At 34.7% G+C, this 17,044-nt stretch overlaps 1 protein-coding gene across 2 annotated transcripts; it reads right to left on the reverse strand.

Annotated features, from left to right (window-relative positions):
• Window positions 1–2,020: 2,020 nt before the first annotated feature.
• On the reverse strand, window positions 2,021–8,725 carry LOC132274260 (shikimate kinase 3, chloroplastic-like). 2 transcript variants are annotated; one of them, XM_059775494.1, is made up of 11 exons: window positions 8,617–8,725; window positions 7,912–8,262; window positions 6,118–6,176; window positions 5,870–5,924; window positions 5,723–5,795; window positions 4,604–4,691; window positions 3,794–3,876; window positions 3,573–3,702; window positions 3,355–3,433; window positions 3,003–3,067; window positions 2,021–2,370 (listed from the first exon to the last, which is right to left on the reverse strand). In XM_059775494.1, the coding sequence occupies exons 2-11, from the start codon at window positions 8,129–8,131 to the stop codon at window positions 2,305–2,307; spliced, it is 918 nt and encodes a 305-aa protein (XP_059631477.1). In that variant the 5' UTR covers window positions 8,132–8,262; window positions 8,617–8,725; the 3' UTR covers window positions 2,021–2,304. The 2 variants fall into 2 exon arrangements, with proteins under 2 accessions (XP_059631477.1, XP_059631478.1); XM_059775495.1 differs by lacking the exon at window positions 8,617–8,725 and adding an exon at window positions 8,355–8,575.
• Between the last annotated feature and the right edge of the window lie 8,319 nt (window positions 8,726–17,044).

Here is a 17,044-nt window from a genome sequence, read left to right on the forward strand (position 1 = left end):
AGAGGAGAAGGGATGGATGAGACGTTCCTAGAGAATAGTCCCGCTTGCTTTGCCTCCACTCTTCCAGTCATATTTGGAAGGTTGAAAATTTGTAAAGAATGAAGGATGACTCATCCCTTCTATTATTAATTCTCTTCTTGTCTCCTTACTACCGAACGATGAAAGTTTGTTCCTTCCTATCTTCTCTCCATACCTCTTCCTTCCTTCAACGTAAGTAATGGGGAAAGGATTTTGCATTGCGGTGCTGGACTGAAAGCATATTCCTACCCCAATGGTTTCTACCAGTTGTCTAAGCTTGTTTAAAGAGTTTTGAACCTATCAAGACCTTTCATCAGGCAAATATATTTACAGGATTGTTTGGTTTGATTGGTGATGAAACTAAAGTTCAACTTGTTCTTGAAAGAGAGAATGTGAAAGGATAAGAGGGAATTCTTTAGAGCTATTCAACTATATACTCCGTATTTGAAAAATGACAACTATATATAAAAAAAATTTATGTTTCAGCACAAGAAGTTACAACTTGGGTAAGGGTAAATATAGACGTTAAAAGATAATCTAGGATCATTTTTGCAAGAACTACTGGATGAATATATATACATATTCCTTGAATTCTAACCAACTTCATCCAGTAGTATATATATATATGTAAGTTTTAAATCAGCTGTGCAACGGTGAAGGATGCAATGAGAGGGGCCTCCTTAACTATCCACCATCCATGAGCTATTATGTTTTTTTAGGTATAAATGTTTGAATATTAAATGGAAAAGGATAAAGTGGCACTAAACCCCCTCGAACTAGCGGTCTTTTGCAAATATTCTTCCGGAACTAAAAATTATCCCCTCAACTATTGATTTGTTGTAATTAGGAACAAATTTATGACAAAAGACTATTTTACCCTTTCTCATTAAATTTGTTATTTTTTATTAAATTATTTTTATTATCTTTTCTCTTATCTAAATATTAATTATACAATTTACGTTAATTTTATTATTAATATCAATTTATTATAAAAATGGAAAAAAAAAATTAGATTTGTAAATACCATTTTCTAAAATGATTAACTTATTATTAAAATTTTATTATTTATAATAAAACTTATTATTCCCCGTTTAAACTTTTTTATCATAGAAAAATACCTTCTTTTTCAAACAATATATTGATGAAAATTTAATAAACTACTTAAATAAAATAAAAAAATACCTTCTTTTCATGTAATATATTAATGAAAAATTAAGAAATTGATTAAATTAATTTAAAATTTTCTACTTAAGATTTTTATTTAAACAATTAATTTAAAAAATTAATGGTAAATTTATGTGAGAATATGTTATCAAATTAGTATGAATTTTTTTAATTATTTATTTCAAATTAGAAAAATGAATTAAGTGTATTTCAATAAGAAAGATCATTATGGTCGTTTAATAAAATATAACCCAGGTATTGGGGCATTTTGCAAACAAAATGTTATAGTTTGGGGCTTTTAAGTACAAAATATAGTTAAAGAATGTTATTTGCAAATTTAAACATAATTCAAGATGATTTTTTTGCACTTTACCCAAAGGAAAATGATATTTAGACCTACCATTGTAACCAAATTGTTAATTGTATCATCTATCTTTGGATGTTATAAAGAGGGACCCATATGAGTCTGCCCCTATAGCATCCAACAATTGTGATGTTTTAGGTCCAACATTTCCACCAGAATGTTGATTCTAAGTATAGCAACTCATATTAAAAAAAGACCACCTAACGGTTGTGCAACGGTAAAGAATGCACTGAGAGGAGCCTCTCTTTTGTTTTCCCCTAGTTGAGCGGCCTATTTAACCATCCACCATCCATCACTGTTTGGCATTTTAGCTATAAATGTACGTATATAAAAATAAATAAATAAATAAGCATGCTTACAAATGTGCAACGGTAAACAATGCAGTGAGAGGGGTCTATTTATTTATTTATTTCCTAAATAAGAGGGGCCTCTTTAACTATTCATGAGCTTCTTTTTAACCATAAACACAAAAAGAATACCAAGTCTCTTGCTTGTATATGAAAAGATAACATAAAACCTAATTTGTTCTCTTTAGTTTACATAAAGTAAACACCTAAGAAAACAATTTTCAGCTAAATCAAGATGACTAGCCATCTAAGCGTATACACTCAACAAAGAAAGTAAATATGGATGAGACTGAAGAACTTCCATTTCATCTGTACATGTAATCAACCAACCACCGATTTTCAGTTCTTTGGAGCTGAGAATGATGCTTTTGCTACCGGAAAAGATTAAGCAGAGACAAGAAATACGGATAGTTAAGAAAACATTTGGATAGACATGCCATTGTTGCCTCGCAGTAAGTTTTCTATTTGTACGAGTACCTGCCAAGAATCAAGAGGCAATTAGATCAGAGGAAATAAGCTTTTACAAAATGACAATCAAGCTCAATGTGTTTGGTGCGTTCGTGAAAAACAGAATTATGAGAAATCTGGATGGCACTGCGATTGTCACAATGAAGAATTGTAGCAGAAGAATGCGTAACAACCAAAGACAGACTTCTCAGGTCAATAGGATTTCTAACCGTTAACAAATTCATAATTTTTGTTCTTTCTTTATTTTTATTATTATTTTTTTATTCATACTTAGTTCATTCCCCACCCTTTTTGTCCCAACATTTTTTTGCAGTAAGCTTGAACCCAGGTCCCTCGAACAAGCTCTGATAGACTTCATCAGACGAGCTAGCAGGAACCATTCAGCTGCTAATCTAAGACCAAAAAATGTAGATGGTTGGACAAATTTATGGAAGGACCTATGCCAAAGACCAAACAACTGCAGATTCCCTGGACCATTTAACAATTTCGAAATTGATTTATATCTTTTATGGGTAGTCAACAAAAAATCGAATTAAATTGTATCAAGAGACCACTGAATTGGCTACCTAAACCACCCAGGCAGCAGACAAAGGGAAAACAGGACAAAGAGAGAGGACATAAAGACAAGGATGGAGAGGCACCTCTACTGCTATAGCAGTTGGAGTGATATCAGATAAATCTTCAAGACCTAGCTTGCATGCAATACCTGAAATATAAGATACGGAATTAGAAAAAGTGGAAACAACGATATTAACATTCATGATTTAAAATAGTTTCATGCAAGATTAATATATATAGAAAAGCTGTAAGCCCTAAAAATTTGCTCCAAGTGTCCGGTACAAAGGCACAGAACTGTCCCATTCAAATGGACCGATGGGACAACATGCAAATAGATATTTGTGCAGTTGTTCTGGACCGCATCCCCCTTTAGGCTGCTCTTCAATGAATACTTGCTTTAAAAAAAATAATGTAAATATATATGAGAGGACATACGTTGAACAGAAACCGTGGCATCCGCATTGGCATATGCCTCTCCCCTCCTTTTCGAAAGAGTAAATAAACCCATGAAAGCCTGCAAAGAAGTTGAGGACACTGTCAAAATCAAGAAGCAGATTTTCGATACTTTCTTGGGTCCTTGCATTATCAAGTCAGACAAGAAAAGGAAATTATCCTGGTGGAAGTCTGTTCACGAGGATGAAAATGATAACCACCTTTGTGTAAGGATCGCCTGATTCAAATTGCAAGAGCGGGCGGGAATCAGTGCCAACGGCAGCGATTCTCCTTGCCAAAGCATCCAAAGGAACATCTAAATAAACAGTGACTCCTTGCTTCATATATTTCCTGAAAGTCCAAAAAATGATTGTAACTGACAAAGGTCGTTTAGAAAAGAAAGAGCTTCAAAACTTCACTGTCAGTATATATCATGGCATACCAGTTCACAGGGCTAACCACCGCACCACCACCAGTGGCAACAACTTGCCGAGGCACTAAAGACAACTTCCGCAATGCTTCGGTCTGAAAACATTCAGGAGAAAAATATATTTTTCAATTAATCATGTTATTGATAAGAAATATTTTCCCATTTATTAAATAAGTAAATATTCAATGCAAGTTGGAAAAATGCAAATGATAAGAGTGGCTTAATAAAATAAAAATAAAAAACAAAATTACTGCCAATTAACATGGTGGCAGCATTAATGACCTTCAGTTATTTGTCTACAAAGGACCCTCCTGATATACACTTCAAAGTGTAGTCTAACATTCTAAGTCCTAAAGTCCAATGCAGTTCACCTTTCTCAGTTTCTCACATTAACAAACTGATCACATATTTATATCATGAAAATTCAACAATCTTACCAACATAGGTAGGTTTAGACCTTTGAACAATATAGAATTTGCCTTTCCATAAAATAATAATAAATAATAAAATAAAATAAACAACATAGAATTTGGGTTAAATACTCTTGGAAAGCATCTTCCCAGCCAAATAATATTTTGGGCAACCAATTGCCCCAAAAGCTTAAGCTTAAAAGAGAGTGATAAAAATTTTACCCATAATTTTGAATGATAAAATAATAAAAGAGAAAGAAAGATAATGAAATAAAGAAATACAACATATAAAAAATGAAGGATATATGATGGAACGGAGAGCTCTCGACCATCAAGTAAAGATGATTTTATAAAGAAGAAGCATTGAGATGATGCAGCAGGTGGTACAACTACAATGTTAATATTAACAAACCTCATATTCTCTGAAGATACTCTCGCCACACTGCTTAAAGATGTGAGCCACAGAACTTTCACCCAGAGCCTGCTCCACATATCTGTCACTGGACACAGACATCAGATATATACCTAATCAGTTAACATATTATAAGGCAATTGGTTCTTGAATAGGCCATCAGGAACACGTTATATTTATTTATTTTGATTGATACAAGACCAGGAAAAAAGAAGGCAAAAGTACAAAAGAAAAAAAAATAAATTAAATTGTTTAGAAAGAGATAAAATCCAGAGAGAACAGACAGAGGTCATTCGGGCTCATTCAACAATAAACAAAATTTCTTCATATAGAAGGTCGATGTTCAACTTTTCAGAAGCTAAGCTTGAATAACACTAGCTAAGATAGATGTTTTGCTATTTAAAGTCAATTTAACAAACAATATAAAGCCAGTGTCTTTCAATCGATAATTGAGTGTCACATGGTGCAAATATGAATACTGCACTAGGCTCACTAACAAGCTTACTAGACTTGTGAAGAAGTTGAAGATTGGTACAAAAATATAGCAAGAGGCTAATTAACCTCTAGTCACCTCAATCAATATTCAGAAATCCAAGAGTGACTGGTTTAATACTCAGCTTGCACAACTCAGCTGCGCGCCTAGACATTTATTCACGAGTACAGTGCCTGTCTCAATTTGTCAGAATCTAACACCAAAGATTTTATAACCACACTCCTGGATTTCCTTTTAATAATTGGATAGCATCATCCAAAATATACAATAAACATGCACCATAAGAGGTTTCCATTCAATCAACATCACCATGGAAAGAACCTCAAGGATTCATTCGTGTATATGATGTACATGTTGGAGATTCATGACATCTATCACTGCGTACCCTATTCATTCTACACATTTTTCCGGCATCTACCATACCAATTAAAATACTGCTGTGTCAAATTTCTATGTTTTGGTCCTGTTCCTATGAACCGTACTGGTACGTTTTCCTAGATGCCTGCTAATGAACCACAAATGGCTTGGTGATCATAATTTATTTATTCTCTGATAAGTAATTCTTCACATGTTATTCGTAGAAAGCTCTGCAGGAAAACAAATAATGATGCACATAAGGCACATACCTGTCAACAAAAGAATAACCTAATACTTCGGCCAAAATCTTCCCCACTGTTGTTTTTCCAGAGCCCATCATTCCTGAAATTCACTCTAGAGTTCAATCACAAGATAAAGAACCATCCCAGAAGACAATTCTCCGTAAAATAACTTACCAACAAGGAATATACAGCGTCCATTTAAGCATGAGCTGACCTCCTGTGCCTTATTCTGCAACCAAAGTGACATCCAGTGAGACCGTTGTGCAAAGTTGCATTAAATCAACCAAAACTTAATCTCAACCATTCAATTTCAGATGCCATTTCTACAATAGAATACCAGAGCTGTCATGAAAAAAAAAAATTAAAAACGGAAAATGTTTTGAGTTTTATGGTCTCAAATCAATTATTGCAATGTACAGTACCTTTAACAACCAATTTCCATCGAAAGAGGCATGGAAATTTCCGGATTCCAATGCAGGAGCTACAGAACATTGACAATTTGAAATAGATGGTTAAAAAAAATTAAAAGTAAAAATTAAAAGGAAATACAAGCCAGATTCAAACAACTTGATCAAAAAAAAGATGATGGAAAAAAAGGAATTTTTCAGCATATCAGTTCAATGTATTAGCTAAATCAATACACATGTCTTTTCATTTTGCATATGAAGTCAATTAAACCAATGTACGTTCTAAGAAATTCCACATATGCAACTCAACACTACTAATAAAATGGTTTTAAAAATGGAACTTTTGGCATATAAATTTAGAGGATCAAGTAAATCAATGTGCATGAACCGTTTTGATATGCATATGCATTGACTAAATAAAATAAGATCAACAACCATGGCATCTTTTACTTAAAATTTGTTAGTGAAGTTACATCAGCAGGTTTAAAACATAGCCTCAATCATAAGTGCAATGAGGCATCCAAGGCATACGTGAATCGTACACCTCGTTTACTAAAGATGCAGTCCTACAGTACCCAAAAATAGTCTATCTTAGAAATTCTAATTCTTTAAGGAGATAGACATTTAATAAATTAACAATCATACTAAAAATACAAATTCCTAAACCTCCTAGAAAAGTTACCACATCCACAACAAATTGAAAAGGGATAATTTAGATGACCTTTCAGAGTGGATATTGATTATGGGACATCCAAAAATTGCGAAGTAGACCAATGTTTCTGGAAAGTAGGAGTAAACACACAACATCACGCTTTCCAGTACTTCTCCATAGCATGTCTGACTTATCTAACATCCTCCCTCTTCCCCCAACTTAGCTTCTAGTTGCAGTAGAATTTATCCCCCACTCACTTTTTCTTTGGCAAATTAGTAAGAATGACAAAGTTAGGTCTTTTACCATTCCGCGATGCCTATTCACTTGTCTTGGTATGCCCATCAATTTTTTCCAAGAACAAATTTGGTGTCAGACACCGACAAATTTTTCTGACATACAACCCATATAAATTCATCATCGACTTCAGCACATGCCGCTGCTAATTCTTGAAGAAATGCATTACTAATACATGTAACTTTTGTTTAGGGAGTATTTATATATCCGTGCTCTATGTCATGTCATCTCTAACCCCTCATCCACAGATCTACATTCCTCCCTCTTCCCCCAACTTAGCTTCTAGTCGCAGTATAATTTATCCCCCGCTCCCTTTTTCTATGGCAAATTTGTAAGAATGACAAAATTAGGTCTTTTACCATTCCGCGATGCCTCCTGGTATTCCCATCAATTTTTTCCAATAACAAATTTGGTATCAGACACCAATAAATTTGCTGACATACAACCCATCGTATAAATTCATCATCAAGACTCTCTTTTTCAAACATGAAAATGCAAATTTAAGAATAAGACACCTGCTTTGAGCAAAATAATACCAATCTACCCCTCCCAGCAACAGTAGTGGACGGACCAACACCGGATTATTATCTTTCAAGATCATATAGTCAACATTTAAACACTTGTATTCATCCCAAGTATTCATAATATGAATGTATGCATCTACTATGTGCATGTATTTGAGCATATATCTATATGTATGTATTTGAGCATATATATATACATATATCTATATATATATATATATATATATATATATATATATATATATATATAATTTATGTGGACATTAAAAACTTCAAAACAGAAAAAGTTAAAGAGTAGCTGGATGCATAATCAACCAATAACAAATAAATAACACCTACCACGAGAATCCTTACAAGCTTGTGAAACCGTCAACGAAACCCGGCCGTGTTGAGTCAACTCACTTCTCCACTGAAACTCACTCAAATTGATCACTTTAAGCCCCCAATCTTTCCTACCTCTCCGAGAAAACCTCAGAAAACCATTGAATTTTCCCTCAATCTTCTCCAAACCAGTCCGCGGCAATGAAAATTGCAAAGTTGTTCCACATGTAGTCTCCATTCCTTATAATATTATCCAAAAATCCACAAAAATAAACACTTTTTTTTCCACAATCGGTGAATCACTAACAAATTTTACACCATTTGTTGTCGTATAAACAGAGTTTATTGCACGAACTGTTCATAACAATGCTGCAACACAAGCAAGATCCACAGAAAACGTAAATTAGCGCGTGATTAGAAGTATATAAAATAAATAAATAAATCAGCAAACGTGTACCAACCACGACCCAACAAATCCGAACGTTGTCTCGACGGAAAACATTTTCCCGGAAAATATTTCATTTTCTCGAGAAAAACATATAACTAGAAAATAACCTAACAACAGAGACTGAACCGAAGATATACTGCATTTCTTGCTGAAACGTACTACAGAAGCTCTTTTCTGTGAAAAGGAATTTTTATATATAGAGAGAGAGAGAGCGCTCTGTGTATGTATATGTATATATAAATGTATAAATATTTATAGAGAGAGAGAGGACATACAAGAAATCTGGGGAAGAGAGAGAAGCAGCGCAGTAGGCGAAGCGGGTGCGCATGATAGCAGGCGGAGAGAAAGAGGGGAGCTTATGAACGGCGAGAGGAAGGAGAGGTATTTTATATTTATTTATATTCATAAAACAGCTGACGTGGAAATAAATTAAAATTTTGATTTTTTTAAACATTAACAATTTTTAATTGGTTCGAAGTACATTTTAAGAGGGAATGGAAAATAATCGAAACGTGGCAGACGATGGAAGTGTGGGTCCATGAAATTTCCTGGAGCGGTGTTGTGTCAGATGAACTCTTGCGATTTTCATATTTCGTGCCTTTCGAAAGTGCTCGAGTGGCGCGCTGCCAGCCTGCCGCGTCGTGGAGTTCGAAAATACCAAAATATCCTAATGAATATGTAATATATACGAAAAATGCCATTCAAAGATGATGAAATTGCCACAAAGGACACATTACATCTCCTACTGTTACGGGGTTTGGACCTTGACAAGCCCCCTGACAGTAATGAGATGCTATCAGCATGCACTGGGGGTGTTCAGTGGCATTTTCGTAAATATGGTAAAAAAGTGAAACTTGGAGTTTTGGCTCGGGATCTTTATGGGAGGTACCTTGAGTCCATAGAAGATGGTTAGCGCAGACGGCACTCGATTTGGATGTCGTGCACTTTGAGACATTTATATGTGGGTACAGATTAGTGGGCTTGGTATGGGCTAAGTTCACAAGGTTGGCTCAGATGTTGCTTAAAGCATGGACCACACAAGTCATGGACGTGTGATATAGTCAAATCAGGGACATGGGCACAAGGCAGTGGGCGTAGGCAAGGCTCAGCGTGCAAGGTTGGCTCAGGGGACTCAGACATGGCTTATGGTTACAGAAGATGGCTAAGTGGGCTCGGGTGGTTGAGGGAAGTTACACTTCCCACTAAGTGAGCTTAGTTGGTTGGGGGAAGTTACTAACACTTTCCACTAAGTGGGCTCAGTTGGTTGGGAGAAGTTACTAACACTTCCCACTAAGTGGGCTCAGTTGGTTGGGGGAAGTTACACTTTCCATTAAGTGGGCTCAGTTAGTTGGGGGAAGTTACTAGCACTTCCCACTCATGTGGGGAGTAGAGGTGTGCTGAATAACTTCCCATCCATGTGGCACAGATTTGAGAGAATAACACACAGGCGGTTGGAGGTGGTTTCTTCCACTATACTGAGTGCAACTTCTTGTGGACACGTGACATGAGCAGAGCATGCCAACAAGTTAGTAGTTGGGCTTGTCAATTACATATATAGTGTTGGCACACTTAGTAGGTGCCAACATGACCCTAGGTGGATGGGGGTGTCATCCACCACTTTAGTGGGGTAGTTGTGAGTGGATAAGGGTGTCATCCACCACTTTAGTGGGCGGTTTTGAGAGTTTGCCTATATATTGCTAATGTGGGTTCTGTAGAGAGTGCAGATTGAGAGTGAGACACAGAGTTGTGTTGTGAGAGACTCTTGTATGCTTCTGCAGGTTGAGGCATTTCCTTGTACTATTTTGTGAATAATAGTAAAAGGTTGGAAGCATTGTGCTTCTGTAAATTTGTGGGTGTTATTGTCTTTACATTCTTGCAACTGTATTTGTGTGTGAGAGTGTTTTACTTGCTGTGTGCTCTAGGCAGTAAGTATGAGTTGGCTGAGCTAAGTTAGAAATTCAGAAAAGTTGTTCATATTTCTGGCTTAGTGCCATCACAGGGCATTAGATTCGTGTTCAGAATTTACCCCTGTGACAACTACCATAATGATAAAATTTAATTAAGAAATACTGTAATTTTATTTTTTTTTTATTTTATTTTTTTATTTTTTTATTTTTTTTGTCATTCAAAGACACAAAAGTCTAAAGTCAAGATGGCAGTACAAAGGTATAAAGGCAAGCCAGAAAAGGCATACAAATTTTGAAACAAAACAAATAAATGAAGAACATACTCCAGATTTGTGGAAGAAACAGAACCCAACACTATGCAAACGGAACCACCATGGGAGAACGCAGCAAACAAGAGAGACCGAAAAGTCTGGCCATCATCACTGCAACAGCTCCAAACTACAACCACAAGGTGCTCCAACACCCAAGAAATCCCACACAAGATCAAATCAAGGAGAAAAAGATTAAATCGAGATGAAGAAAACCAAAATCGACCTAGACCAGAGATCTAGTAGGAGAAAACAACATATCCGTCCATGTGATCTAAAACGAACCAAACATGAACAGATCTAACCCGAAAAAAAATATATATATATAGTTTTTGTTAATAAGATTAGCACTTAGGTCCACAACTCTCAAATTTGGTAAACTGAACAACACACTCCAATTATAATAAAAGTATATATTTATCCTTGACCACCTAAAATGACCAAACTAAACTCCGTCTCCATACATTCTTCCATTTACCCTAACACCACCCACCACTTTATGAGAAATCCACCATTACCATCGCAACGTCTGTATCAATGAAATTACATCACATATTACATTTGATGTAATTTCATTGAAAGTACCGTACACAGCATGCCACCAAACCCATTTTCGTCAAACACTTCAACAATCCTCCCATACTAGTACACCATCATAATATCCAATCCCTCTTCGCCTCCGGTGGTGCTGTGTCTGGTACTTTCACATGTACGGACTTGTGTACTGTGTGAGAGTGGGTGCGATGGGGAGAGTTTGGTGTGGATAGAGACGTTTGGTATGGGGTTGATGATGAGGGTGATTAAGGAGGAGTTGAGAGTGACGTGGTGTTGCCTCTGCTGGTGGCGGTTGCTGTGGTAACCGTGACATGGTATAGCGTTTGAGACGTGGGTGAGTCAAAGGTAGAGAGAGAATGAAGAGGAAGAAGAAGAGGGAAAAGAGAGGGTCATTTTGGGCAATTAAAAAAATGTATAAAGGTTATTTAATAATTCGTATGGATTAATTCTGAAGTCAAAGGATAAATATGTAATTTCATCATAGTGAGGGTTTTTTTTGTTTTTTGTTTTATTTTTTTTTTTTATTTTTTATTTTTTTTTGAACGGTTTTGTTTTTTGTTTTTTATTTGTTCAATTTATCAGACCTTTTTATATGAAAGTTGAAAAAGTACCACTTGACCAACCATCAGTGATTCCACATTAATTTACTCTTTTTATTTTTTATTTCACTAAATGTCCAGCAACTAATTAGAGTATGAGAGATGGGATTGAATGAAAGTGGTTTTGAGTGGCAAAACATATTTTAATGGTATAAGTGTATAATGGTGGGAAACATGGATATAAAAATTAGAATATAGGCAGCTACCCCATTGGGTCCACTGTGGCTATATCCGTGCACAACCCTAGCCTATAATCTGTAAAATTATTCACCATCCAATACAAAACACTTTTCTAATTCATTAAGTTTTTTTTTTTTTTTTTGGAAAGTTAAAAAGGAAAATGAGTTGCGGTGAGTGTGGATCGTTATTATTATTACTTATCACTTATGAAATAGTTATTGTTTTATTTATTCAAAAAAAAGCTTTTATTTTATTTAAATTCGAGTGTACAAAGATACTCCCAACATTTAAGTCTTCAATAGTTTTTAAGAGGTGTAAAAGATCATTAACTCAACTGGTACAATTTCTCATTTTTCAAAAGAGAAAGCAAACAATTGGAGTTCTGTAAGTATTTGTGAGTGAATGGATGAATATTTACCAAAAAAAAAAAAATAGGAATTTGTACCCATCGGATAACCACAAACTAACACTTTACATCTCAGCAAAATATATATATTTTTGAGTAAAATATATATATATATATATATATATATATATATAGAATTGTAAAATAATCGAGTTGTTTATTAAAAAGTAAATTCAGAATAGTTAAATATCTTAGTTAAGCAATAAATGAGTTAAGTTTGCATCAATTTTAAGTTCTTTAGGAAATGAGTAGAGCTCATTTTTAACAAATTTCACAACTATTATTTGATAAATCAACCGGAAGGATTAAGAAAATAATATAATAAAAATGAAAAATAATTAGCTAATCTTATAGAAATTATTCATACTTTATTTATTTAACTTTTTTCATAGATAAATTTGAGTTTGTAATTAGTACACAGTTTACCACTTCTTTCATTTTGATCTGGCTTTTGTAGTAAAAATTAATTTAAAACATTTAACTTTAATGGGTTGGTTCAAGCGGGTAAGTGTTTACAAGGGAGCTTGTTTCTCATTGAATCGGAAGTGAAATGGGAATATATGAGTTGAATATTAGTTCTATCTAATAGTTTAAGTTTTTGAATCGAATCGCAAAATACTCGGACCGTTACAGTTGGTATTAGAGTCAAAATCTAGTTTTTGATCCAACACCACACTAAGCACCCAGTCTAGAAACGTCTGGGTGAGCACCCCCGAATAGTCAGAGTGGTCCAACTGAAACGCTAGCATTACAAATTCATGTTTAGCCACTTGCTGATGCCGACAAAATGTTATTCTCAAGAGAAATAGATTGCCATTATTGTCTCTAGTCATTTGTTCATTAAACATGAAAATAAGAATAATTCCATAAACTGGTGTTTGGTGAGAATGATTCTCAGCATGTGGAAGAAGAAAGGAGAGGGAGACACACACACACACACACCAACCCCCAGCCCCAACAACCACATTGGCCACGTCAGCAGCAACAACAACACATACGTACAGAGAGTTTGGTTGTGACAGGAACTTAATTTATTATAGGGTTAGGTTAATTTACAAAGTCAAACATAGTGTTTAATTGCGTTTCTACAATGTTTTTTCTACATCTGTATATTATTTTGGCAAACATAGTGTTTAATTGCGTTTCTACAATGTTTTTTCTACATCTGTATATTATTTTAGCCTTATTGCTCAGATGATGGTAAGAAAAAAAAAAAAAAAAAAAAAAAAATCAATTAAACGTCTCGATATTTTTTTTTCTTAGTTAGTATTCATATACACGTCTCTTCCTTTGCGAGGTAAGAGGCCGATACCGCTAGGTCACTGACCCGTTGGTAAAACGTCCCAATATTAATGATAGAATTCGTAGAATTTAATAGTTGAGAAATTGAGTCGTGAAAAATTACAACAATGCAAAGAGTTTTGCTTGAAGAAATAGAAAGAACACTTAAAATACGTTTCTAACCTTCTAAAATATGATAAAAAAATAAAAAAATATATTTTTAAAAAAATATTTTATATCAAAACAAACGGAGCCATAGTGTCAAAAGTTATCACTCAATAAAATCGTCAATTTCTTCCTAATTCTATATCAATTCAATTAGCACGCAAAAAGATCTACACACAAACCAAATTTCTTCATGTTTATTCCATAAACATTGTAGTTTATTTTACAAAATCAATTTCATATGTATGTTTCTCTATCATTCTGATCGTAGAACAATATTAAGAGCTGGAATCCTATGCAATTGAAGTATGGTGTTGTAATGATAAAGATAGCTAAATCAGTCACGCGAGACCACACTGTGAATGATTCCGGCCTTCCACCGAACTTTTACAATATTATTGTTTTATATATCTCTATTGTGTTTGTGTAAATTCTTTTTCAACCAATTTGGAATATACATGCCAGCATGCAGAGTACTAGATATATCGTATATGTCAATGATAAAAGTAGAATTGTAGAGTGGATGGTAGGTTGTGAAAAGGACTTATATCTAAGTGAATTGATCATCACGTGACATTCTAATCAAATGTAGTAGGTTGTAGTCTCCAACCATCCACACCTAGGGTGGGCAAATGATTAAAAAAAAAATTGTAACTTTGAGGGAGTGAAAGAAATGTAACAAATTGTCATCTTATGCTCGTTTGGCATGCGTATTGTTTATAATGTTTTTGTTTTTGGACTGTTACAGTGTTCATTTTGACAATAAAAGTGTCCCAAAACCAAAATACCAAAAAGTTGTTTTTTCTTGTTTTGACAACTATTCATAGCCCAAAACCATAATAGTAGCGCAGCATGAGCCCTAACATTTTACAGCAAAACATCGTTTTCGAACGTACTTTCGATTTTTTTTCAAAACACTTTTACAACAAAACGCTGTTTTTTATTTTAGCAAAAAACAAAACTCCTAAAACAAAGACATGAGCGACCTATAGTTAGAACTTTAGTATAATCCCCTATCATGATACTAAGTTGGTTCATATATATATATATATATATATATATATATAATTAATTTAGATTGAAGTTTTTAAATATTAATTATTAAAAGATCAACTAGAGTTAGAACTTTAGCAGAATCCCATATCCCCCTAACCCTAATAAGCTTTCAAAAAATATTCTATTTATAACTCATCTTGGTGGGAAACAACTTTCCCTAAACTGATGCAAGAAAATCCTCATCTGTGATTGGAAATTGTTTTCCCATTCTAGGGTTTGAAATGGTGAGGAGTATTAAGAATCTTTATGCATGAACTTGGTAAAAGAATAAATGTGAAGACTGTACCTATAGAGCAGTATGAATACATGTAAAAAATCTGCAATTGGTTTGCACTACATTACATGTTTGCTTTGCCAAATCCTTCAGTTGTAATGTTTCCACATTTTAAAGTGCAAGGAAAGAGAAGTCTGTCCATGCATGCTTACAATGAGCAGAGAGAAATGGAATTAAATAATTCATCCATACACAAAATTTCAGCTACAAATACAATGCAATTTCAATATATATATATAGCTGCATATGCAATGCAATTTCAAAGTCAAATTCAATATCACATGCAGGTTTCACAAAAATACAGAGCATGGACCTTGGATACTGCATAGAAAAAACTCAAAAATCACAATGAAGTCAATAATTTAGTCCAAAAGCAACCTTGATCTTTGTTTCAATCAACCTTCTGCAAAGAACTTCAAAAATATGGTATTGAGCATTTAAGAGAGAAGAATATGTTCGAAAATTTTCATTTTACTATTGCATTTCATTCACACGCACTTTCACAAGCTCGTAAAAGTTGCACACTAAAACACCTCCTGCATCTCAGTCCTGAACTGGATCTTCAGCGCAGAATAAATTTTACAATCATTGTTTTTGATTAACTAATTAATAACCAGCTTTTTTTCCCCAAGAACCTCGTAAGAAGATATAGAAAGTTAGCAGTTTCTTTGGGGACCTGTTGCGGTGTCAACCCCATCAACTAAGTTGGCTAGGACTGAACTCACTGGAGCATCTCTGTTGAAACTGCAATAGTAGAAGAGAAGAAATAACAAAATAAAAGTTGTAAGGAACCAAAGCATCATCGTTCAGTCTATCATAAACAATCTACTGTGGCAATTAGAACTATTGCGGTACGGAAGTGGGAAAAATATACACATTTTAAAAGTTTAGTAAAAATATTTTTTGAAAACCTAAAGGTCTAACAGGTATTACGCAAGGACTCGTTTTTGCAACAAGATAAACTGCAGCCTGGTGGTTGGGAGGGAAGTAGCCTGGTGGTTGGGAGGGTAGTAAAGCATGAATATGAATCATTTACAATTGAAAATGTCTGAAGCCATTTTGTACAGCCAAGTTTTTACTAGAGAGAAAATCGTCCACATCGTAGTATGAATTGATATTCATATCAATTCATAAAAATAAAAATAAAATAAAGCACAAGCTTCTTATAAAGATCACGTTAACTTATTTTTAAATGACTCGAGATTATATGTAAATCATATCACAAACACCAATGTGATGTGATTAAGCTCACATGTACACCACATCAGAATGAAAAAGTATCTCTAATAAAATTAGAATAATAACTAGACCCTAACATAACCTATGGTATGAAGAGTAATTGAAAATTCCTTCTACCGACCAGGGGGAACAAAAATACACAACCTTGGCTCATAATAGTCACAAGCATAAGGGCTGAATTTGTTCCTTTCCAGTTTCTCAACCCTTCTCATTATTCTGCTTTAACTTATGGTGAAGGACAGCTCCCTAAATAAGGACAGTTCATTATTCTGATGGGCACGCGGCTCTTAGGGAGTAGTCCACGAGTTCAACCCTTTGCATGGCAGCTGGTTTGCTGTTTTCCCAAAAAGGGGAGCCTAACACCAGCTGCTAAATCATTCATCATGACTTAAGATTTCCAGAAAGTAAAGAAAATCAATGAGTTCAAAGGCACGGGTCAGGGGAACTCTCCTTCAGGGAGTGGTTTGGTGCCTATGGCAGCACAGTTCCATGACATGCCACCAAGTTTGGTATGTCAGATTCTTGGTTCACGGCTAGAGTAGACCAAGGTGAGGTGGCTCCCCCTTTGGACAGAATATGCTTTAGCTAGTCCAGTAGAGAGTAGAAAAGAGTCTCGAGGGAGACATGGTGCTGCATGCATACATATTAGACCTTAACTCCATAGCTTATGCATGAGAAGACTCCACGGGATAACAGCAGCAGCATAGTCGAAATTGGGCCACATAACCGAATG

The sequence above is a fragment of the Cornus florida genome, unplaced genomic scaffold (genome assembly GCF_030987335.1).
Source record: "Cornus florida cultivar Cherokee Brave unplaced genomic scaffold, ASM3098733v1 CherokeeBrave_3.0.0_Hap2_Chr09, whole genome shotgun sequence".
In the NCBI taxonomy this organism is placed as follows: Eukaryota; Viridiplantae; Streptophyta; class Magnoliopsida; order Cornales; family Cornaceae; genus Cornus; species Cornus florida.

Bases quoted from the DNA above. Each gene is read 5' to 3' on its own strand.
- LOC132274260 (XM_059775494.1), bottom strand. From the start codon at position 8,131: ATGGAGACTACATGTGGAACAACTTTGCAATTTTCATTGCCGCGGACT. The intron at 4,692-5,722 runs GTATGTGCCTTA...GTCTGTGTCCAG, and splicing joins GGTTATTCTTTTGTTGACAG to TGACAGATATGTGGAGCAGG. The intron at 2,371-3,002 runs GTGCCTCTCCAT...GATTCTTGGCAG, and splicing joins CAACTGCTATAGCAGTAGAG to GTACTCGTACAAATAGAAAA.